The 24,603-nt window shown below is 38.6% G+C and overlaps 1 protein-coding gene across 18 annotated transcripts in view; it reads right to left on the reverse strand.

Annotated features, from left to right (window-relative positions):
• MYH10 (myosin heavy chain 10) overlaps positions 1-24,603 on the reverse strand; it is a 145,974-nt gene that overhangs the window by 81,514 nt on the left and 39,857 nt on the right. For 7 of the 18 annotated variants that reach the window (XM_070563363.1, XM_070563365.1, XM_070563372.1 and 4 more), the window contains exons 5-8: positions 22,002-22,104; positions 21,076-21,105; positions 14,615-14,707; positions 293-356 (exon numbers count right to left, since the gene is read on the reverse strand). In XM_070563363.1, coding sequence (XP_070419464.1) covers positions 293-356; positions 14,615-14,707; positions 21,076-21,105; positions 22,002-22,104 — 290 coding nt within the window. The remainder of the gene's footprint in view (positions 1-292; positions 357-14,614; positions 14,708-21,075; positions 21,106-22,001; positions 22,105-24,603) is intronic. The other 11 variants (XM_008532431.2, XM_008532430.2, XM_070563375.1 and 8 more) reach the window with 2 other exon arrangements.

Genomic DNA, 24,603 nt, shown 5'->3' on the forward strand with positions numbered 1-24,603 from the left:
CAGCACACACCCATTTCCTGGGTTGACGTACAGGTAGGCAATCTTCACCTCCGTAGGACTCTCCATTTCCCCAGCCATGTCAATAGGTTATGACTTGGTGTTAAAAACAACAACAGAACACCACTTTGGAGTTAATATTCAGTAGTTGAAAGTATCTGAACAAGTCACAATCTCTCTGGGCTTAAGTTTTATCATCTGGATAATGGGAGAGATACCATAGAGCACTGACATGAGGCTGCAGGAAGATGAAATCATTCTTCATTTTGGATTATGCGATTATGAAAAAGGATACATGTTTCAATGTTGGCCCCAACGATATAGCCAGTTACATCAAAGTTGATCCGAATAAACTTCCCCTGAAAATAAATTACAAAGAGAAAATTGAAAATAAATAAAGACATAGAGGATTTAAACACTATAATAAAACACTAAGCTAATGCGCCCTGCCAAGTATCCATGAACTAGTTACAAAAATGGATTTTAGATATTGCTCCGAATAAAAAGAAAAAGCTTCAACAAATTTCAAGAAAGTAGCAATAGGACAGGATACCTTCTCGGGCTATAACATAATAAAAACGAAACCCTAATCATTTAGAACTTTTTAAAAGCTCTCCTAAATAATCTGAGATATGAGAGATTTTAATAGCTTTAAAGGTGCATTATATTCAGTCCTATAATGATAGGTTTGAAAAACTGAATAACATAGATGATTTCCTAGGAAAACAGAAATCCAATCAAGAAAAAAACAAGAGAAAACTTGAATAGACCATAATCACAAAAATAATGAAATGTAATTTCTTCTTTAAAAATGATAAGTTGGTCTTATGAAACCATTTTGCAAATTCCTAAGGAATATTTAATTGAGTTACTACATAACCGTTTTAGGGAAAGAGAAAATAGTGATTATTTCATAATTCTTTTATAAAGTTATCACAACGCTGAATACACAAACTGGTAGATATAAAAAAGGGAAAGCAAAATAAAAGCTAATATCTTACTTACAAATATAGATACAAAAGACCAAACTAAAAACTCTGTAAAACAAAGAAACGTAACAATGACCAAGAATGGCTTCCTCCAGGACTGCCAAGGACTGACACCAGGAGAACAGCAAAGAGACTGGGGGGCTTTCTTTGTGGAAACGGACAAGCTGATTCTAAAATTCAGAGGGAAATGAAAAGGATCCGGAAAAATCACAATAATTTTGAGAAAGAAGACCAGAGCTCGAGGACTCACACTTTTCTATTTCAAAAAGCTATAAATTTATTAAGTCAGTGTGGAATCAGTGTAAGGATAGAGATACAGATCAATGGAAAAGAATAGAGTCCAGAAATAGACCCCGCACGTACAGTGAATTCATCATTAACAAAGTTGCCAAGGTAATTTAACATGGAAAGGACCAATCTTTTCCAACAAATGGTGCTTGAAAAACATGCAAAATGAAACGAAAAGAAACTAGACCTTTACATCACACCATATACAAAAGTTAACTCAAAACAGAACATAGACCTAAGCCTATTGTATGAGCTAAAACTATAAAACTTCTAAAAGAAAACAGGAGAAAATCTCTATGATCTTAAGTTAGCCAAAGATTTCTTAGATAGAATGCAAAAAGCATGAACCATAAAGTAAAACATTGATAAACTAGATTTCATTAATTAAAACTTCTGTTCTTCAAAAGATACTGTAAAGAAAATGAAAAGAGGGACTGGCCCCGTTGCCAAGTGGTTAAGGTCACGCGCTCCGCTACAGCAGCCCAGGGTTTTGCTGGTTCGGGTCCTGGGCGAGGACATGGCACTGCTCATCAGGCCATGCTGAGGCAGCGTCCCACGTGCTGCAGCTAGCAGGACCCACAACTAAAATATACAACTATGTACTGGGGGGATTTGGGGAGAAAAAGCAGAAAGAAAAAAAAAGAAAAAAGAAAATGAAAGGAGAAAGCACAGACTGGCAGAAAATATTTGCAAAACACATATCTGATAAAGGACTTGTTCCAAGAATATATAAAGCACTCTTAGACCTCATTAACAAGACAAACACCCCAATAAAAAAATTGGATGAGAGATTTAAACAGATATTTCATCAAAAAAGACATGTAAATGGTCAATAAATATATGAAAAGAGGGGCCGGCCCTGTGGCCAACTGGTTAAGTTTGTGCGCTCTGCTTTGGCAGCCCAGGGTTTTGCCACTTTGGATCCTGGGCGCCAGCCTAGCACTGCTCATCAGGCCATGCCGAGGTGGCGTCTCATATAGCAGAACTAGAAGGACCCACAATTAGAATATACAACTATCTAACTCGGGGGCTTTGGGGAGAAGAAGGAAAAAAAAAAGATAGGCAACAGATGTGTTAGTTCAGGGCCAATCTTTAAAAAAATATATATATACATATATATATAAAAAGATGCTCAATATCAACAGTGATTAGGGAAATACAAATTAAAATGGCACAATGAGATAAGACTACATACCCACTAGAATGGCTAAAATTTTTAACAAAGACCAGCAAGGATACGGAACAACTAGAACTCTTATACAACCCCAGTAAGAATGTAAAATGGTATAGTCACTTTGGAAAATGGTTTGCCAGTTTCTTATAAAGTTACATATAAATTACCATATGACCCAGCAACTCCACTCCTAGGTAGTTACCCAAGAGAAATGAAAGCATGTGTCCACACAAAGACTTGCACACGAATGTTCAGAGCCACTTTATTCTTAACAGCCCCCAAATCGAAATAACCCAAATGTCCATCAAGTGGTAGATGGATAAAGAAACTGTGGTATATTCATACATGGAATACTACTGAGCAATAAAAAGGAACAAACCAAGAATACACCAAACAACGTGAATGGATCTAAAAAGCATTATGCTGTGTGAAAGAAGCTAGACATAAAACACTACACACTATATGACTCCATCTACTTAACACTCTAAAGAAAACAACACTATAGGGACAGACAATAGACCAGTGGTTGTCGGGATTAGGGGCAGGAGGAGGGAACTGACTACATAAAGGCCAAAGGAAACTTTCTGGAGTAATAGAAATATTCCCTCTCTGGAGCATGGTGCTGACTATACCACCATAAACATTTGTACAAACCCATCAAACTGCACACTTAAAAAGGGTGAACTTTACTGTATGCAAAATATAACTCAAACCTATTTTAAAAAATAACCATGGGAAATATCTTAGGACTCCTTATAAATGCCAATTTAAAAAATAGAATTAAACATCTATTCCTCATATTTACCATAAACTTATTAAATTAAACATGTGACTTCCTCACTAAAGTGAAAAATCTTGCTTTACAGTCTTCTCCTTACATCTCCGCCCAACCTGCCCGTTCTCTCACCCACTACTTTAGGACACTTCTCACCTTCCCAATGTTATTTTTTCAGTGTACAAAAATGAGTAGAAAAAATGAGTAGTCAGCATTGGGATGCTACCACAGAAATTTTCAAACTATATTTTATTGTATGTAAATTATATCTCAACAATGTTGATTTTCAAAAATGAAAAAGAGGATAATTTTCTAAAATCAATAATCTATCATATTTTTTTGCTCAATATTAAGGAAGATAAGGTGAAGAGAGAATGCACATGAGGAACTTGGGGGGAAAATTCCTATTACTAATTTCCTGCTTGAGGAGGAAGAACCTGTGATCAGCTCACACGAATAAATTCTACCTCAGGTACACAATGAGCAGCTCCTTTCTCACTCCTCTTGGTTCTCTCCTTCACCATTTCCAAAGTGTCCTTTTAACTCTGCCCCACCCAAATGTAAATACTCAATTTCACGTTATCTAAAAGCCTTGCTCTGCACAGGAAATGCACGGCTAGTCTGACACACCAACAGATGTGCACTCCACTTCAGGTGCCACTGAACCCTAAAGTGCTTAAGAGGGAGGTGATGAGCACGATTCCTGTTAGAAGCAAAGGCATTTTGTGACAAATAGCCTCTTACCACCTCTGAAACAGTCATGTATAAAAAGCTACTCACTACACAATGAATTATCAAAACACTGGCTAAACCAAGAACCCTCTGGACATGGGTCTAACAGATATAACTGAGTGTATGTGGACAACAGAATAGAATATACGAAACTGGAGTGTCCCTGGGAAATTAGGATGGTGTAAGTCACCAACGCCTGGACGCCCTTAGCCTGAAAGCTGATCTTCTATCACCAAACTTAACAAGGCAATTTAAATTCCACCAGAGACTACAGTGCAAATCCATCTCTCAGAGGCTGCCTGACTGCCAGTGGTGGGCATTTAGCATTTTTATTTTATGGAGAATTTGTTAATTAAGAGTCACATAAAAACAATAGTTTGTTTGCTTGTTTGGCTGGTTTTGTTTTACAGAGAGGAGACTTTTGTTTGAATGTTTTTTTTTAAATGAGAGAAAAATTTTCTCTCCTCTTGAGACAGGCTCTCGTGATATCACGTAAGTACTACTTTTGTATGAATAACAATTTTACGTAAATAATATGATTATGGTAGTGAGAGATACTAATCGAATGCCCTCAAACTAAAGTAGAACCGTGAGGCTGTGCTCTTCAATCAGCTGAGGAAGAGCGTGGTGGGGGCACTTCCAAAGGACTGCGGGGCACTGTGGGAACAGCGGAAGGCGTCACGGAAACAGAGCTGTTGGAGCTGAGCCATCTACCAAGTGTATTAGTTTGCTTCAAGCTAAAGGGTAATTTAAAAGGACGTTTGATGCTTGATTACTTTCAAGCTCTTTTAAAATAAAACTACTACAAGGAGTAGTAGTCCTTGATACATTGCAATCTGCTTTCCACCTCTAAGGAAGACTCTCCATTATTTTCAAGAGATACAATGTTCTGGGCTAACAGCAATTCAAAGCAGCAAGTACAGGCACCCTTATTCTCTTCTGCCAATAGGTTCTCACTTATTATTGCCCTTGCATTGCCAGAATGCGATTCTTGAAGAATATTTAAAAGCTTTGACAGCTCATAATTTTGTTACAGAGAAAAAGACCTTATTTTGCTGCATCATTTCCATTCTTAGGTTTACAAGCACCAATTAGAATGGTCAATACATTGAATTTCTTCATTTCTACATCATCTATTTCTTTCCAATAATTTTTGTACATGCATCTGCCTTCAGCATTTGTCCAATTAAGAAACCACACCAGATAAATTTTTGTACACAAACATGACACAAGATGAAAGAAAACTGTCACATGTCCGTTTATCAAAACAGACAGTCCAGGTTCTTGTTGCAAAATACTAAGTAAGGAAGTCCTTCCTATTGAATGAGTAGCTGGATGCTAATGCCATATTTCCTGTCTGTCATTAGAAATATATTGTTCTGGGCGGCCCAGTGGTGCAGGATTTAAGTTTGTGTGCTCCACTTTGGTGACCTGGGGTTTGCAGGTTCAGATCCTGGGCGCAGACCTGGCACTGCTCAAGCCATGCTGTGGCGGCATCCCACATAAAATAGAGGAAAATTGGCACAGATGTCAGCTCAGGGACAATCTTCCTCACACACACAAAAAAGAAAGAAATATACTGTTACGGAGTTTGAGAAAATTCTAGGCTATCATCTGAAGACTCAACCTGAGACTTCACTTATAGAATCGATTTCATTGTCATCATTAGTCTATAGCACTAGCTGTCTCTTTGTATTCATCTTCTGATTCATCTAATACTTGTGAAATGCTTTCCTCTATCAATTTTCTTCTCTTTGCAATTATGGGTAGAAAATGAAAACTTCTGACTTTTCACTGAAAGCTAAAAGTAGACTATGAAGATGCTATCTCTAGTCTTCTTTCATACCTTCTTGAAAGATCAGCAATACTTTGGACAATACAATAAGCAAACCAAAGGATGGCACAATAGTCACTATTGTAGGTAGCATCCTTCTAGGCAATTCCATTATTCTTATTATTTTAATCTTTTTAAAAATCATTGGGAATAAGTGATGAGTAATGATGAATCAATTCCAAGGATGATGAAATAGCAAAATGTTTTAAGATATAAAAAAAATAAGATCACTAATACCCCAGAATGTATCTTAGATTTATAAGGTGGTCCAATGGATTCATATGGTAATTACAAGAGAGAATGAGTTTTATTCTGTTTTAAAAACAAGTCAGTTATGTCTTTCTTCTTTGGAAGATCCCTGACAAAGAATAAAATTCAAAAACTATCAGTCCTCATAAGTAAAACTGCTCAAAAAAGTAACTCAAAAACTAAAATCAGTTCTTGGTCTTATATTGAGTGTTAAAATTCTCTATAAATTTTTAGTAGCCACATTACCTATACAAAACCTTATTGAATTAATAAAAAATTGCTATTTTAAGAGACAGTAGTCAGGGCCGGCCCAGTGGTGCAGCAGTTAAGTGCGCACGTTCCGCTTCAGCGGCCTGGGGTTCGCCAGTTCGGATCCCGGGTACGAATATGGCACTGCTTGGCAAGCCATGCCGTGGTAGGTATCCCACATATAAAGCAGAGGAAGATGGGCATGGATGTTAGCTCAGGGCCAGTCTTCCTCAGCAAAAAGAGGAGGATTGGCAGATGTTAGCTCAGGGTTAATCTTCCTCAAAAAAAAAAAAAAAGAGAGAGAGACAGTAGTCAAAAGACAATGTTACCACTTCAAAGCTGCAAAGAATACACTGCCAACATAACTGCTCAAGCAAATACTTTCTCAAACTTCATATCAAAATCATATGGTATCATCTAATTCTTACTGAAGAAAATATTTCACTTTAAAAAGTTTGTTATATCCAGTAATACAAACTTTCAGCTTTCAACAACATGCCTAACTTCTTTATTATGTACATATTAACGTGCTGTTTAAGATTTTAACTTCTTAGACTATTTCCTATTCCTTTTCTTTACCACCCTAAATTACAAGTTCAAAATTCATTAAACAAAAAAAATTCTTGGGCAATAAGACAAAGTTATTATACTGATAACTTTGAACTCTAATAACTTTAAAATCTAAAAGGTAACACTATTCACTTTATACTTAGTGAATTTATTTTTGCCTTACTTCCTGGGAAAGTATAAAATAAGAAAGGAAGTTAGATTCAAAGGAGAAATGGAAGAAAACTAAGGCTTTAGCCTTCTAAACAGGTAACCTAAAAAGCAATGTCCCAAAATAGTTTAGACGTGGGATCACTTAACTTGGCTAAACAAGCAAAGCCACCAACATACAACATCTAATTTCCTCATCAGTTCCCCAGCCAAAGCAGGTCCCTTTCCTTTCCATAGCCAGTGTCCACAGTTGCTCCAGCCACTATGGCTAGTGGCAGAGAAATGTCTTTTGGCTACATGAAAACGGCCAGGGAGAGAAATATAAGGGGACAGAATGAGGGAAGGGATGGGGCTGTAGAAGCCTGTGGTGTGGGGAGGAGGTAGAGTGGACTGGGGTGTCCCTCCAACCCTCCTCCCACCCCAGCTGCTCTATACATACCCAAAAGAAACTAGCATCTCTGAAAACAACACATGTAGTCACTAATAACTCTTGGTTATAAGCCAGAGCTCTAAACTTGATTCTGTTTTGAAATACTTTAACAAAACAAAAAACCTTATAAAGTTGAAAATTATCAACTCTCTATGCTAAGCAACACTCACATTCAGCTCTTTTATGAGATATACACAAACACTCTGACAACAACATGACAAAGTGAAATTTCAGAACCAAAAAGAAATACTTTACTGAATATCCCTGAACAATCTAAGATTTAAGTATTCCCCTTAATGTTGGAGCCAGCCCTGGTGGCCTAGTGGCTAAAATTCAGCACTCTCACTGACACCAGGTTCGTTTCCCAGTCGGGGAACCACACTACCGTCCCTCAGCTGTCACATTGTGGCAGCTGTGTGTGGCTGTGATGCTGAAAGCTATGCCATCAGTATTTCAAATACCAGCAGGGTCACCCACAGAGGACAGGTTTCAGTGGAGCTTCCAGACTAAGACAGACTAGGAAAAAGGACCTGATCACCCATGTCCAAAACATTGGCCATGAAAACGCTGTGAACAGCAGTGGAGCACTGTCTGATGTAATGTGGAAGGTGAGAGGATGGCGCAGAAAGACCGGGCAGGGCTCCACTCCGCTGTTCCCCTCTGGGCTCCCCTTTGACACAGGTCGCTAGGAGTTGGAATTGACTCAATGGTACTAATAGCAATAACTTAAAGTTGGACGCCCTGGCAAATTAGGTAAGAAGTAGACCATGGGATATGAAGTCACTTCAGTATTAGACAGCCTTAGGGGTCAGGGAAGAAGAGGGAATAAAATCTTTAAGTTGAAAAGCTTTTTCCTCACATATATAATAAATACTCTTCCAGAATTAACATTTTTATTAAAATACAAATCTAGATTAAAGTGGATAAGTAAAGAGTTCTACTTTTACGTGTGTCCTCTAATCTTTTAAACATTATGTGAAGAGATTTATGGTGGAAATGCCTTCTCTATGTTTGATTTCCATATAGATCAGATTATGGTACTCAGAATATTCAACCAGAATTTCACCAATGAAACAAAGAAAAAGAAATAGAAAAATAGGATAAGACTATTATGCATTAATTATAGAATATGCATCTTGACGTCACACACACGATGTGTACCAATCTAAGAGCTGAGACGCTTACTACAAGAGTTCTGACTGGCAAAGACAGCTAGAGTCCTCTCTCCTATGTAAAACAGAAATTAAGAATTTCATTTAAAAGATGCGATAGGAAAACCTGGAAATTTTGATACTAACAAGAAAATAAGAGGATAATTACCTTATTTAAAGATTCTTGTTCTTTCTGAATCAATATTGATTTTCTGGAACTTTTCCTGGGGTGGTTACAAAGTATCTGTAGTAAGTAAATCTAGATTGATTGTTAGCAACTTACTCCAGGGGCAATGCAGGTTTGATTCATGCTCTGAAAATATTTCTCCCCTTCCTACTTGGTAAAGTTGTTACAAGATCTGTCACTTACTTTAAAACATCCAAGCATAGACAGTATGCTATGTGTGTGTGTTAGTTTATTCCACTAAAAATCTCCACTCTGGAGGCCGCTATTTGCCCAAAGTGGGAAAACCCATCCTAGAAGTAATTAGATAGGATTTAATCCAAAGGCCCAATGGCTGTTTTATTTATTCATTTTTAATTTTTTTTTTTTAGTGAGGAAGATTGTTGCTGTGCCAATCTTTCTCTGTTTTGTATGTGGGATACCACCACAGCATGGGTTGATGATAGGTGTGTAGGTCTGTGCCCAAGATCCGAAACTGCGAACCCCAGGCCGCTGAAGCAGAGCACACAAACTTAACCACGAGGCCAGCCCCCGAGATGGCTATTTTAAATGCTTCAGATATCTTAATGTCCAACTACACCAGAAGCCTTGTTAATTAGTAAAATGAGTTTTCATGTGAACTAGGTGGCCTCGTTACTTAGTATAACGGATATTAGAAATTCCTGGGGTAAAATGAGTGGCATGAAGAGACACAGACTGATTGGAAACACAGACACCCCTACTCTGGTGTGAACAAGGTATTAAGACCCCAGAAAGCGCAGAGGCTGCAGTGTTTTGGGAAGGCTGCCTAAGGCTCAATTCTAAAATGGTTCTGTGTGCAGCCACTGATTTGCAAGCTGCTGGTTGCCTGGTGCGGACCAAATTCTGTCTCTGACGCTGTCACATCTGCCTCAGTAAATCTTTGGGGAAAGGTTAGGTGAGAGAACTTCAGAGAGACAGAGCAGGGACCACATTCAGTCTACTTTAAAAACCGTTTTTAGGGCATGCTTGCTAATACACCTATGTGAGGGCAGAATTCTAACCTGCTTTCACTGTAACCTGGGAGCCAGGCGGCAGCGAGGACACCTGGAGCCTTTACTGAGCTCTAACCATTGGAGGCTAATCACTACCAAAAGGTACATAATAACTGGGAACCGCCCAATCGGCTTAAACCAGTTTGCAAAAAGGAAAAAAAAAGGATTTGAGCAAATATAAAAAGCGATTCTTACTAAAACTTTCTGAGGGAAGATGTATCTGCTGATACAATCATTTTGAAATGGAAGTCCCTGTTTTTAAAGTTTCATTACAAGAGATTCATTTTACACAATCTCCTCCATCTGGAATGCATTTGACTTCTCCATAAACAGAGAACTGGACTAACTGTGAACGATTATTTTCATAAGGGTAATGCTCTCCTAAAGAATCCCCTTTAATACAAACCATACGCTAGCATCTTTGAAAGAAAAGCTCTTCTCAGGAAATTACTCCTCTATATCAGATCAAAGAAATGGAAACAAATGGATTCTAAAGCTTATGGAGTTTATAGTTTCAAATATTTTCACTGCAAGCATGTGGTTTGTAAATAATGACTACATGAAACTTCACTGTACACACAAAGTGAACAGTATCATGTACAACACCAATCCCAACCCAAGGCCTGGCCTGTTCACGGAGCCACCGCCTCCCACATATCTCCTACCCATGCTTCTAAAACTGGGGCATGCATACGCTCAGAGGGTCCACCATATGGAACACACTTCCTGGGCTCAACTGTACACTATGGTGTGAGGTTGAAAATATATTAAAGCTACAACCCAAATGAAGGCAAGCTCTATGAGGCTAGGGCCTCTGGTGTGTCCACTGATATATTCTCAGGGCCTAGAAGAGTGCCCAGCACTCAGCAGGCAACCGCATTTTAACTAAATGGAGTCCATAAATACACCTGCTACGTACTTACACATGTGCAAGGCGGAGTGTCAAGAACTAGGTAGGACCCAGAGAACAAGATAGATAAGGTCTCTACTGTCAGAGATCCTACATTCTAGCAGGAGAGAGAGGGCATCAATAAGCAGAGGAATTAATTACAGATTGTGAAAAGTACTATGAGGGAAATCACAGGACAGGGCGATAGAGAACAGTAGAGGAAACCTCCTCAGATGGGGTTTTAGATAGGTGTTTAGGAGAGGGAGCAGGAGAAATGTGGACAGATTTGAAATACATTCTGGAAGCATAACCAACAGGACTCACTCCTGGCTGAGCCATGGGCCAGGAAAAAGAGGCTGAATAGAGGAAGATTCCTAGGTATTTTATTTTTCTGGGTTTTCGTTGTTTTTATATTTTGTTTTGAGCTTAAGCAACTAGGTGATCTGATGGCACCATTTACTGACATAAGACTTAAAGGAACAAACTGTGAACAGAAAAGAGAAAGTTCCATTTGGAATATGTTAACTTTGAGCAATTTGTTAGACCTCCAGATGGAGATAACAAGTAAGCAGCACAGTGCCTGACGACGAAAAGGTGCTTAATAGTTAACTCAACTGCACACGAATAAGAACATCGCCTTAATCAAAACTTTTTTCTAAAAAGACTAACTTTTAATATATTATGCTGAGCATACTTAAAGATTATTATACAGTTGTACAGGCACTTTGGAAGGTGGAAGCTCATCTGAAACAGGTTTTGTTGTGAATTTAGATTGGATGGGTATTCGTGCCAAAATCAATCTTGCTGAAAAACAATCTAAGAAATTCCTCCTACCAGTAGAATGTAAAACAAGCTCCTACCAGAATTATTTATGTCAACCTTTGGAATAGGAGGTGTAAATAACAAGCATTAAGGAGACTCACGTATAGTAACTACTTTGCAAATAAATTTCAAAAAGAGATTACCTTAATTTAGACTATAATTTAAAGAAACAAGCTAGAGCAGGGTTTCTCAACCTTGACATAACTGACATTTTGGGGTGGGTAATTCTTTGTTGTGAGGCCTGTTCTGTACATCATAGGATGTTCTACAGCATCCTTGGCCTCTACCCACTGGATGCCAGACGTATACTACTACCCATCCCCCCAGCTGCACAATCAAAACTGTCTCCAGACACTACCACATGTCTCCTGGGGGGCCCTCAATAGAGAACACTGATCTAGAGTAATGAAAATTACAGATTATAATCTACGTATGTCAATATGGAAATCTCTCTAATGATTTGTGGTGGCCAACTTCCAAGATGGCCTCAATAACGGCTACCTTCTGGTATTCATGTCATCGTGTAGTCTCTTCCCACATGTATCTGGGTTGGTCTGTGTGACCAACACAGTACACCAAAGGGATGGTATGTGACTTCCGAGATGGGGCCAAAAAACCACTATGTGGCTTCTGTCTTGCTCTCTCTTGGATCACTTGCTTTGGGGGACACCAGATGCCGTGTCATGAGCAAACATCCTGCAGAGAAGACTTTGAGGTGAGGAACTGAGGCCTCCTGCCAACAGCTACCTGGGTAAGCTTGGAAGGAGATCTTCCAGCTTCATCAAGCCTTCAGAAGACTGCAGCTCTAGCCAACAACATCTTAACGACAACCTCATGAGAGACCCTGAACCAGAACCACCCACCACACAGAACTCTGCGATAATAAATGCTTTAAGTCACTAGGTTTTAGAGTAATTTGTTACACAGCAATAGATAACTAATGCAGAATTATACTTCTTTCTGTCCCACACACAAAAACCCTGGCAGGCAGATGAATCCTTACCACTTAGTAACAGAATCACTACATTCTTTACCAAAGGACACAAATGACTGGTTAGTAGCAATTTATCTTTTCCAGGCAAAAATGAGACAAATGAGCACAAAACTGCTTCTCCTGAGTTTAAAGTGTGGTTTGGGGGGGGGAAATCAGAACAGACTGGTAACTTGATTTATGTGGTAAAATAAAACATTTTCCACTAAGAAGTCCTTGAAAATCTTCACAGGGATTCACATACCAAAGCTGGTAGCTCACTGTGTCTTCTATCCCATGATACAGCCACTAAACATAGGGCTTCCAGTAGGAAGAATTTAAGATTTAATTGTGGCTCAGGCTCAATGCTGACGATCCACAGAATGACAGACAGTCCATAACCAAAGCTAAGTCTCCCCAGATCTTTTAGAAATCCAAAAGTCACAGCCAAGCTTTCTACTGACACAGGCACATTTGTTATCCCACTTTGTAGATAAAAAGCTAAAATAATTACTAAACAAACTTAGACTAAGTGACTCTTAATTTTATCATACTAGGAAGAAACAATGCTCCAAGCCAATAGATCCCTATTTCCCACAGAACTTGGAAAGCCTCTTGCACTTAAACTATCTCTATGGGTGTTATGGGCTGAACTGTGTTCCCCCCGCTCCAATGCATACATTGAAGTCCTAACCTCTGGGACCTCAGAACACAGCTGTATTTGGAGATAGGGTCTTTAAAGAGGTAATTAAGTTAAAATGAGGTCACTAGGGAGGGCCCCAAACCAATATGACCAGTGTCCTTTAAGAAGAGAAGAAGAGAACACAAACACACACAGGGGGAAAACCATGTGAAGACATAGGGAGACGGCTGTCTGCAAGCCAAGGACAGAGGCCTCAGAAGAAATCAATATTCTGCCAATACCTTCATCTCAGACTTCTAACCTTCAACTGTGAGAAAATAAATGTCTGTTGTTTAAGCCCCCCGGTCTGTGGGCCCCTGTTTGCTGTAGCAGGCCCAGCCCACTCAAACAGAGGGTCATCCAGCCACCTGTGTGTTTACTGGGTCCTCTGGGATCCCAAATCTGGTTGCTTCCAAAGAAACCATGCCACCAGAAACTACCATGAAGACTATGACGGTACATTCCCAGAGTAAACGAGTATGTCACAATGATACTAGATCCCCAAAAATTATCCATCAAGGAATCATTAGAATTGAAGTCTCTTTTATTTTGGCCTTCTTAACTTTTACAAATACTTCTAATACAGGAGGAAGGGGGAGAAACATTGAATTAACTCAAACAATGTTAAGTAGAAACAACTGAAATTAAAGAACCTCTGTCCAATCTGACTGTGGAAAGGGTTACTGAATCCTAATGACTATAATCCAGGGCAAGAGTTACTGAAGGAAAGCCCATTTTGCTAAATGTGGGTTTAGAGATGTTTTGCCATTAAAGTGTCAATTCTGAGCAGCTGGAATGGGAAGGCAGTGTCCTTAAAGTAATTTTGATCTGGCTACCACTTAGGATAATATTCACAGGCAAACTGTTAGAGCTGGTCAAACTGAGGGAGAAGGTAAAGCTTTCAATGAATTAAGATAGTTGAACAGCTGAGAAGAATTTTTAAAGAGACGTAATAGTAGTTAAAAATTATTCTGAAGTCCATATCCCACAGAAACAGCAAGGTATGAAAAGTACAATTTACTACACTGAATCCCAAATTCATTTGTTGAGTATTCACTATGGCCAGTGCTGTGTCAAGTGCTCAACATGCATCTCGTTCCCACGCCAACCTCGTAACAAGTATTATACATCATCCCCCAGCAAAGGTGAAGAAGTAAGTTCAGAGAGGTTCTATAATTACGTATCCAGACAATAATATATAGTTATATACTTATACATAATAAATATATGATTAAATTATTTTCACATCTTTTTCTCTTTTTTTTTTTTTTGCTTTTTAAAATGTGGCTACTAGAAACTTAAAAATTACATGTGATTTGCATTACATTTCTGTTGGACAGTACTGTCCTACACTATATCTATTAGCTTCTCTCTAGAATCTACGAAGAAAAGTACTCAATTTGCTTAATCACAATAAACAATTAACTAGCAATCTGAGGAATTAAAAGTTTCTGGTACTTTGAACTTACAAAACGAGATGAGTTATCATTTTTCACAGTCTTCGCATTTCCAAATGATTCCAGAATTGGATTTGCTTGCAAAAGCTGCCGTTCAAGTTCCCCCTAAAAGACATTACACATATACACACACATAAATAAAAGCAGATGTATGATAATCTATTGTCTTTACCCCAGTCCTCAGGGAAAAAACAAGACAAAACAAAATACTGCCTCTTTTCCTTATTCTTCCATTTGTTTGCCACCCAGCAAACGTTTTGGCTTTATTCTTGTTCATAATAGGCTCTGCTAAAGGAAAAAAATTAGCATCTATGAAGTGTCCACAAGGAGAAGAACATGTCACATGGAACAGAGAAGATAAATTTCAAGACAGGGCACATAAATCAGGCAGAGAATTTTGAAAAAAAAATAAACTGACGTTCATGAAATGAAATTTAGCATGACACCTCAATATTAAGAGCATATGGATACTTATACTCCGTTTATTTCTACTCTGCCTTGTTCCAAAGATTTAAGGTAGTGAATTCTAATAGTTACCACTGTACTGGTATAAGACTTGCCATTTTTCCAAGAGTTTCACATAGTACCCTAATGCTGTAGACAGGGCAATGTCTTCATCTCCACTTTCAGAGATGACAAAGATGGTGATACTAGTGACTTCTTGCTCAAATTTAAAAGGTTAAGTATCAAGTATTTGGTATAATGTATGCTCTACTCAGTATCTTTACTTACATGCAAATTAGACTAGAAAACAGATTTTACAAACAAAAGATGTAAGTACATTAACATGTGCTTTCATAAAACACAACAGAAAGCTATATGAGAAGGCATGATGCCATTTATGGCCATGAAAAGTAATAGAAGGTGATGCTGTGTTCCTGGAATGTAATTTCAGAATTATACCATATGACTCAAATAAATCTGCTTTTTCCAAACAAAAATCTTACCCCTATATTTTAAAATACCCACAGTATTCTAGACCTAAATGAAGAAAGGAATAAAAACTGCTAGCAAATGTGATTCTCTAAGCAGAAAAGGAATATAGGGAACCTCACATAAGATTTTTAATGGCCAGTTGCCAAGTGATGTATTACAGTCACATGTCTCTTACCGACAGGGACACATTCTGAGACATGTGTCATTAGGTGTTTTTGTCATTGTGCAAACATCAGAGTATACTTACCAAACCTAGATGGTATAGCCTACTACACACATAGGCTCTATGGTACTAGTCTTATGGGACCACTGTTACATATGTGGTCCATTATTCACTGAAATGTCGTTATGCAGTGCAAGATTGTACACTATTATCAAATCCCAAAAGAGGAACAAATATATGCCACACATACGGTCTCGGCATCTAACCCCGGTTTGGACTCCTTCACTCAGCTGAAAGGGTGGGAAGTGTTCCTGAGGCACACCTACTCTATAGCACTTATCTGGATTATCCAGATTTTCACAGGTCTTAACTACAGTCTATAACTGTGTTCCACTGAAACCAGTCAGGAACCAGCCCTGTTAAGCACCCCAAGCTACATGAATTTCATTACATAGGATCAACTCACTTTCCAGACATTAGATAATATGCTCCCTATACAGTGAATCTTCTAGTTTATTGACTTCAAAAAACCAGACTACTTCTGATGCAAATCTTTCTAAATATAGTATGCTACCAAAATTTCTTAAACATGGTATCCTGAACCAATTTTAATGACTGAGAATCATCGTTAAGAATGTTAATTATCATTCTGTGATATATCTCTTGAGGTCAGTGCTTACTTCCATCAGTGTGCCTATGATCAACATCTTGCAAAGCCCTTGGTGTATCGGTTCTGCAACAATTGTTTGGGCTCTAGAAGCCTTTCTACCTCATTCACTCTGTGATCAGAATGTAGAAACTGTAAGAAAAATACTGACTTTTGATAACTGGGGCATTAACTTTACATTAAACATCGGCTGTTAGATCAAGGAATTAGAATACAGATCCCTTAAAATTACACTCTACGCTGCCAAATCATAATAACACTACTTTAAATAATAATCTACCTTTAAAATGTTTTCCTAACTTGGAGATAAAGCAAGTATTGCATACCCCATTTTAATATTCCCTAGACATGGCTACAAGGATTCTTTGGGTCAAGTTTATTGATTCTTCTCTTTTCTCCTGTGTGTGTGTGAGTGGGAGAGAGAGGGAGAGAGAGGGAGAGAGAGAGAGAGGTGTACTGATTCTATTCAGAAGACTCCTGGCTTAAAGTAACTGACTCTATCCCCTCCCTGCACTTAACTCAGTCAGTACCAGGTCAAAATAATGTTCTGTGAATGTCTGCTGAATGAAAGTGTAATCACAGGTCCTAAAACATTCTAGTAGTATTTGGGGAGGGGATGGTGGTGACCCAAAGGTGGCAGTAAGATTTAGGTTAAGGGTCCTCAGAGTCACCATAGCAACTACAGACTCCACGTCCCTGCTGCTGGGACCACTACATTACTGTTGTGGTATTACTTCTCTCCTAATGGATTTGTGACCTCAACGAGACCAAGTAAAGATCTCAAAAACTCAAATGAATCACAAAAATCTTGACATAAAGATAATATCATAAAACATATAAACATGGCCTTAAATTAAGAAATTACCATTAAATTTGATATTTCTGTGTTGAGAAATTTCACACTTAGACAAATAGCACTAACACTTCTCAATCAAATTATGAAGCCATTTATAACCCATCAGACGGGGGCCGGCCTGGTGGCACAGTGGTTAAGTTTGCAAATTCTGCTTCAGCGGCCTGGGGTTCAGTGGTTCGGATCCCAGGTGAGGACAGGGCACCGCTTGGCAAGTCATGCTGTGGTAGGCATCCCACATATAAAGTAGGGAAGATGGGCACGACGTTAGCTCAGGGCCAGTCTTCCTCAGCAAAAAGAGGAGGACTGGCAGCAGATGTTAGCTCAGGGCTAATCTTCCTCAAAAAAAAAATAAATAAATAAAAATCCATCAGAGGGCAGTGATTAAGTGTTACCGTTTCCATTGGACTGACTAGGCAATGTCCCTTGTTTCTATTCTATATGGTAACGAGAAATGTTATTTGGGAATGTTAAAGTTCTAAGAATGTGGAATTCTACGCTTCAAAGGTTTACCGATCGTGATGAAAACTGTACTCTTGTGTTTATTATATAGTGTATAATATACACGTGATATAGGATGAGTTTGAAATTGGTAAAAAATATATACCTCTTTCAAAACTCCAGTTCAGCCAGCAAGGAGACTCAGGAGGGGATCATGCTGCACCTTGCAGGCCTGACGGGGCAAAGCTGCAGGTGTCCTACCCACCACAAGAAGAGGGTTGAAAGTCGGGGACAGCAACTAATCACCAAGTTGAGAACCAGACGCTAACCTCAACTGGCAGGCTCCAATTTCTGTACCTGCTACTTGGTATCTATCACCTTTTTCTTCTGGTTTCAAGACAGTTTAGACCAGGAGATGTGAAGCTATCCTGAAGCTGCCATCTGGATGCGGATAACACGAAGGCAGCAGGGCAGGTGGGCCGGCTGGAAGGAATCCTTCTTAGGGGATGGTCAAGTTTTAGAAATTTGTCATTTCAAACCTGCTCTGAAACTGCACTGTCCCCAGGCTTTGGAGCAGCAGTCAACAGTGTGCCAGACTCTGAGGATCTGGAACAGCAACCTCTGCTGAGGGAAGATGGCACTGTACTTTCAGCTGGGTGGGGGTAAAGCCAAATAAGACTGAACTTTGTTATAAAAAGTACACCAGAAGTTTACAGGTAAACATTTATTTAACTTTTACTTCTTAAATACTGCGACCTTAATTTTGAAAACTGATTTCTGTTACAATTGTTCATATTTTCATAATGAAGATTTAAAGGTAAACATAAAGTAAATATAAAAGACTGATCACTTTGCACTGCCAGGATGGCTATAATAAAGACAATGACAAGTGTTGGCGAGAAAACCGAGAAACCGCACTTTCATAAATTGCTGGTGGGAATGTCGAATGGTACAGTTGCTTTGAAAAACAGTCTGGCAGTTCCTCAAAATATTAAACAGAAAGTTACCATGACCTAGCAATTCCACTCCTGGGTATATAGACCCCAAAATTGAAAATGTATGTCCACACAAAAACTTGTATGCACATGTTCACTGCAGCACTATTTGTAAAGGCCAAAAAGTGGACACAATCCAAACGTCCACCAAATGATGAATGAACAAACAAAATGTGACCTAGTTAATATAACGGAATATTATTCGGCCATAAGAAGGAACGGGGTATTTATACATGCTCCGACGTTGATGAAATGAACCTTGAAAACATTATGCTAAGTGAAAGAGCAGCCACAGAGAACCACATATTATATGATTCCATCCATACAAAATACCCAGAATGGACAAATCCGTAGAGAAAGAAAGTAGATTAGTGATTTCCAGGGGCTGGGAGGAAATGGAAGGTGATTCCTAACATAGAGCTTCTTTTGGGGGTGATGAAAATGTTCTAAAATTAACTTCTAGTGATAACTTCCTAACTCTGTGAATATACTAAAAAATTACTGAACTGTATACTTTAAATAGGTAAATTTTATGGCACATGAATTAAACCTCAATAATGCTGTTTAAAGAAAAAGAATGACCAAACAGACAATAAATAAAAGACTCACAAAATCAGGATCCTAGAAATGCCTTCCTCTTTGTTGTTACAATTCATACTACCATCTAGTGATAAAATGCTCCTGAGAACCTGAGGTTTTCCTAGAAAGTTCAATGTAAATTCACAAACCAGTGATATCAAACCAAAAGAAACAGTGATCTTTCAAAGTACAGACTTTCAACAGTAAAACTTTATGGCAGTCATTCTCAAACGAGGGTGAGGAAGTCATGAATGAGGGGCATCCCAGGAAGGGAGAGAAATAATTTCTTGATATGACCCTCCCGAGGGTACGACCATCCCCACCACTCATGAGTATCTCACATCTTCCTCAGGTGTGCTGGGGAAGAAAAATTAATCAAGAACCACTGCTCTGCTCATGTTTCTAAAAACATAAGCATACCTACTACTTGACTAGACCACTATGAAAATAAATTTGGGAAAAGCAGCATTGACAGTTATGTGCACAGTGAATTCATGCAGTAAGACATGCAAACCAACGACAGAAGCTCGGCCCAGAGAAGCGGCTGCCTTCTTTGAGAGAACTTGCTCCCCCGAGATTGATTTGACCCAAAGTAAAACCCAGGGGGGCATGCTACTCACATACAACAGGGATCCACTCTGTAGTTTAAAATGACATCGAAACGGAATGTTAACAATAATGATTTACGTATTCCACACAGGATTTGGAAAACCTAAATTTGCACATTAATTATTTAACATGATTTCACTAGTGATCTCAGTACATATTAAAAGGTCATTTAGCATGTGCCTCTAGAGCACAAAGAGAAGCTAATCTGGTCTAGTGCTCTAACTGGCAAAGAAGCCTTTATAAATATCCTATAGGATAATGATTATTCATTAACCCTCCCAATTTCTATCAATGGTCTGGTTTGCCGCTAAAGGAGCAAAAGAACAGCATAGGCCTTCACAGGTAGAGTGCAGCTTTGGTGTCTGAGAATTTCTTAAGAATTTTAAGGAAGATATCTGAAAATCTTAGCGTCTGTCACTATTCTTTCAGATACTTATGATAGCTTCTTTATATTAATAGATTACTTCCATAACTCAACGTTATCGTTTCTTGCTTTATACTAGCTTCATATCGTTATGCTTGTGGAGGACAGACAAACCAAAACTGTTCCAGTGTTAGGGAGGGATTAAGCCCAAGTGCGGATGTCCCATTCTAGCCACGGCACCTGGCTCAGCTGGCTTCCCTCTCCTCCCAGGCAGCAGGAAATGCTCTGGGTCGTGTCCACTGCTACGCTCTGTGGAGCCAAAAAGGCGGGCATCTGACAATTAGGAAGAATAACACTCCTTCACTACTTGCCCTGGATAAAGAAAATTCTGATTTTATAAATTAAATATAATGAGGCCTCTAGGTTAAAATACATATAGGCCATAAAATTTTAATAGATTAGAAATTTGTTAACCCAAGAGGTACAACTTTTAAAGTTGCAGCCCCAAATTCAAAATTTAACGTGTGGCACAAAGCTAAGCTTCTGTGTGTTTAAGAAGTAATATAATTCCACTTAGCGTTTGACATATGAACCCTAAGTTTATAGACTTCAGAAACATGCCATTCAATGTCATGATAAAAGGTTAAATAAATATCGAATTCAACTAGAAAACAAATTTAAAGCAAAACAGCATGCTGCTTCTCATAAAGGAATAAGCCTCTAAGCAACAAATTTTCAAAATTAAATATTTTTTCATAATAGATTTCACTCAGAACTAATGGCACTTGCTTCTAGTAGAGACTCAGTCTAAAGACAGAAGTTAGCGCAAACACCCAAGACTAAGAAGCATAAAGGAAAGCACTTGCCTGGTGTTTCACTGGTTTAGGTGATTCCTGCTGTTTGTTACAAACAGATAAATGCAAATGTTAGCAAGTTTGGGTCTTTCCCTGGTAGTGAGCCACATCCAAAGCACCGAGTCCACGTGCAGTTTAGAACTATGACAGCTGGTTTGGTGGGCATCCTCTCAGGCCGCATTAACTAACGCTTCTGCATTATCTACAAACTAATGATAACTGACTCTTACACTCTTAGCCCTTTACTATCATCAATTCTCCCCAAATTTCTATCCTCTCCTCAAACTGCTGGGGGCAGTAGCAACAGGCTGCGCTGCAAGTTAAGTTCAGAAAGAACTGCAAAAAATATCTGAGGATCTTCTTTTGGTGGAGAATAAAAAGTCTTCATAAGGGGCCGGCCCAGTGACACAGCGGTTAAGTTCGCACGTTCCACTTCTCAGTGGCCCAGGGTTCGCCGGTTTGGACATCGGGTGTGGACATGGCACCGCTTGGCAGGCCATGCTGTGGTAGGCGTCCCGCATATAAAGTAGAAGAAGGTGGGCATGGATGTTAGCTCAGGGCCAGTCTTCCTCAGCAAAAAGAGGAGGATTGGCAGTAGTTAGCTCAGGGCTAACCTTCCTCAAAAATAAAAAAAAAGTCTTCATAAGCACTCCTCATCAATTTTTAACAATTCTCACCAAATCTTTGCAAGAATTAAGCTTCAAGTCACAACCACAATTCCAGTTTTCCCTGTTAGAATAGCTAGTTAATAGCAATTTCCTGATCAACTTGCTCCTTCCTGAGCGGAAAAAGAGCTGCTGGGTGGGGTGGCTGGAGGACGGGGACAAGGGAGCTGTCGATTCCAGCAGTGCACTGAGTTGACTTGCTTCCTTAGTCTTGTTTCTGAAATTATAAAAGAATAAACCTAGGACTTGAAAACACAACAACAGAAAACTTACAGGAATATTATGGTCCTTTCGTCCTTTATGTGAAGAAGCCACATGAGCAAGGTACTGAATAACCTTCTTAGTGTTTTCTGTCTTCCCAGCACCTGATTCACCCCTGGAAGAAATATTAACATAGGCTGCTTTAAAGAAAGCACAGCGAATACAATCCAAAATTATCATTGACAAAATAAAACTGAGTTGGAACCAGAATTAGCAGAAAATAAAAAAAGAGTAAGCAGGAAAAAAAAACCCTACCAGCAGTTATGAGAAAATGTATTATTTTTTAAATGGACTTAAATTAACCCAAACATTTTTTTGGTAGATCCAGTAAGAGGACATAGGAAAATGTTCACGACACTTTTTTTTCTTAGAGTTGGGGGTTTTGCCAGACAAGTGAAATTTATTAGAACATTGTGAAGAAATTCCTCAGCACCAGAAAGATGCTCAGCACTGGAAACAGAATTCCCAAAACAATTCTATTAAGACAACTTAATCTGGAGGAAATGAATGAACTTTCGGGTGACCACTTGTTACTCATGTTCATCTTCTAAGCCACTTAAAGCTTTCTCAGCTCGTCTCTCTCACACCAGGTTAACGATGGTTCTCTCCTTGATACCAGTATGTACGTAGGACCTGTACACACCCACACTGGGTTCCCTGAGGCAAGGACTATGGCCTCCAGCATGTTTACTTGTGTGTTCGTTTATTTATTTGTTGGTTTCTTTTTAATCCACATAACCTTGCAAAGTGTTGACATATAGCCAGTATGTAATTTGTAGAGAAAATGAATGAATACTATGAATTTTGTTATGAACTGGGACAAATGCCATCACTGTATATGATTAACATTTTCAAACAAGGATGGCACATTTCAAAGGCTGCTTTTCATTTCAACTCAGTCCTAAGCTTGAAATTCAGGTAAGCGGCTAGCATACAGTGATACCCAAATTATGACTTCTCTGCTCAAATATTTAAGGTTCCCTAAGCTTTGTACCTTGACAATCAATAAAGTCTTGATTTGGGTTAAAATTAAAATTTTAATATCTAGTTAATTAAAAAAAATACCCAGAAACTAAAAAATATTATTACATACACCGCCAACTAATAATCTTCTTAGCCTGTTTTACATCTAAGGCTTGAAAAATCTAATTTTTCTAACAAACTCTGACCCTCTCTTGGAATTGTGCTTAGAATTGTACTATTTGAACTGTTCACAACTTCAATTTTTCAGTAGGTTTGCTAGTTGCATTATCTTCCTGACTCTGCACGCGGATACCTACACTCTCCCCCGCAGAGAAGCTGGGCAGAGGGATCCTCCTGACCCACTAGCTGTGCGGCTCTAAGTGAGGAAATACCCTCTCTGTAAAATGCAGGAACTGGATTAGATCCTCTCTAGCTCCCAGATCTCTCTAGATACAACCCACTTACTGGTTTATAAAAATATTTTATGCATAAAGCTTGTCACCCACCATCTACTGTTCTACTAGAAATCGTCCCCTTCTTTGTTTTGGCATCTACAAGTTTTATATCTTAGGTACTCACATCTATCAAACCTTCTCTTAGAAGGTTTCTGCCTGCTATTCATGCTTAAAAAGGCCTTTCCTACACCAAGATTATATCCACCTACATTCTCATTTTTATATGATCTATTGTTAAATCCATCTTTATTTTCTTCCAGAACTTTGATGGTTTCACTTTTATAATTATATCTGTAATCAATCTAAAAGTCTAAGAAAAAATTATGGTTAGAGGTAAAGATTTAATCTAATTTTCCCCCAAATGATTCAGCCCACATCCCAGTGTCAATGGTTAACAAGGGTAGTCATTCTCCAGTGATTTGAAACATTATCTTTGTCTTACGCTTACTCGTTATACATACGGCTTATTCCAAAGCCAGTACCATATTGCAGTAGTTCTGAAAATGACTAAAATAATCAAGCAGTCTCTGAGGTTTATTTTTTCTGATAAACCTCAAGTAATTTTCTTCTGCTCTGCCTCTCCCATCTCCCCAAATAAAAAACAACAGGTGGAATTTTGAGTTAAATATTATTAATATATATGCTATTTTTAGGAGAAATGATGTCTTCATCTCTGTCTCTCAGGTAAATTTTCTATTTTTCTAAGTTCAAAATAAGCAAGGAGGATGTTTGTCTTATTCATCTTTGAAATCCCAGTGCCTAGCATAGTAAGGGCTTGACAAACACTGTTGAACATGAATATAGGTTCTACATGTTTTGTTAAGTTTATTTCTAGACTCTTTTTCATATTTTTTGTTCCCGTCCTTAGTGTCCTTTTATTACCATTATGTTTTCTGCCTGGCTACCACGGGCACAGAGATAAGGTAATGATTTTCATTCATTCATTCAACAAATATTTACAAATCAACTTCTATGTACTGGCCATTCTTCCAAGTGCTAGATATAGAGGGGTGAACAAAGTCCATGCCCTTGTGGAGCCCAAGTTTAGGAGAAGAAACATAAAATAAAGAAAAATAAATAAGATGATTACAGGATGTGAGGAATGTTATGAAGGAAACAAGGAGAAGACCAAAAGGGGACAGGCAGAGCAGAGCAGAGGACAACGCCCTGCACATGTGACAGTCAGGGCAGAGCCT

Source organism: Equus przewalskii, chromosome 10 (assembly GCF_037783145.1).
Source record: "Equus przewalskii isolate Varuska chromosome 10, EquPr2, whole genome shotgun sequence".
NCBI lineage: Eukaryota > Metazoa > Chordata > Mammalia > Perissodactyla > Equidae > Equus > Equus przewalskii.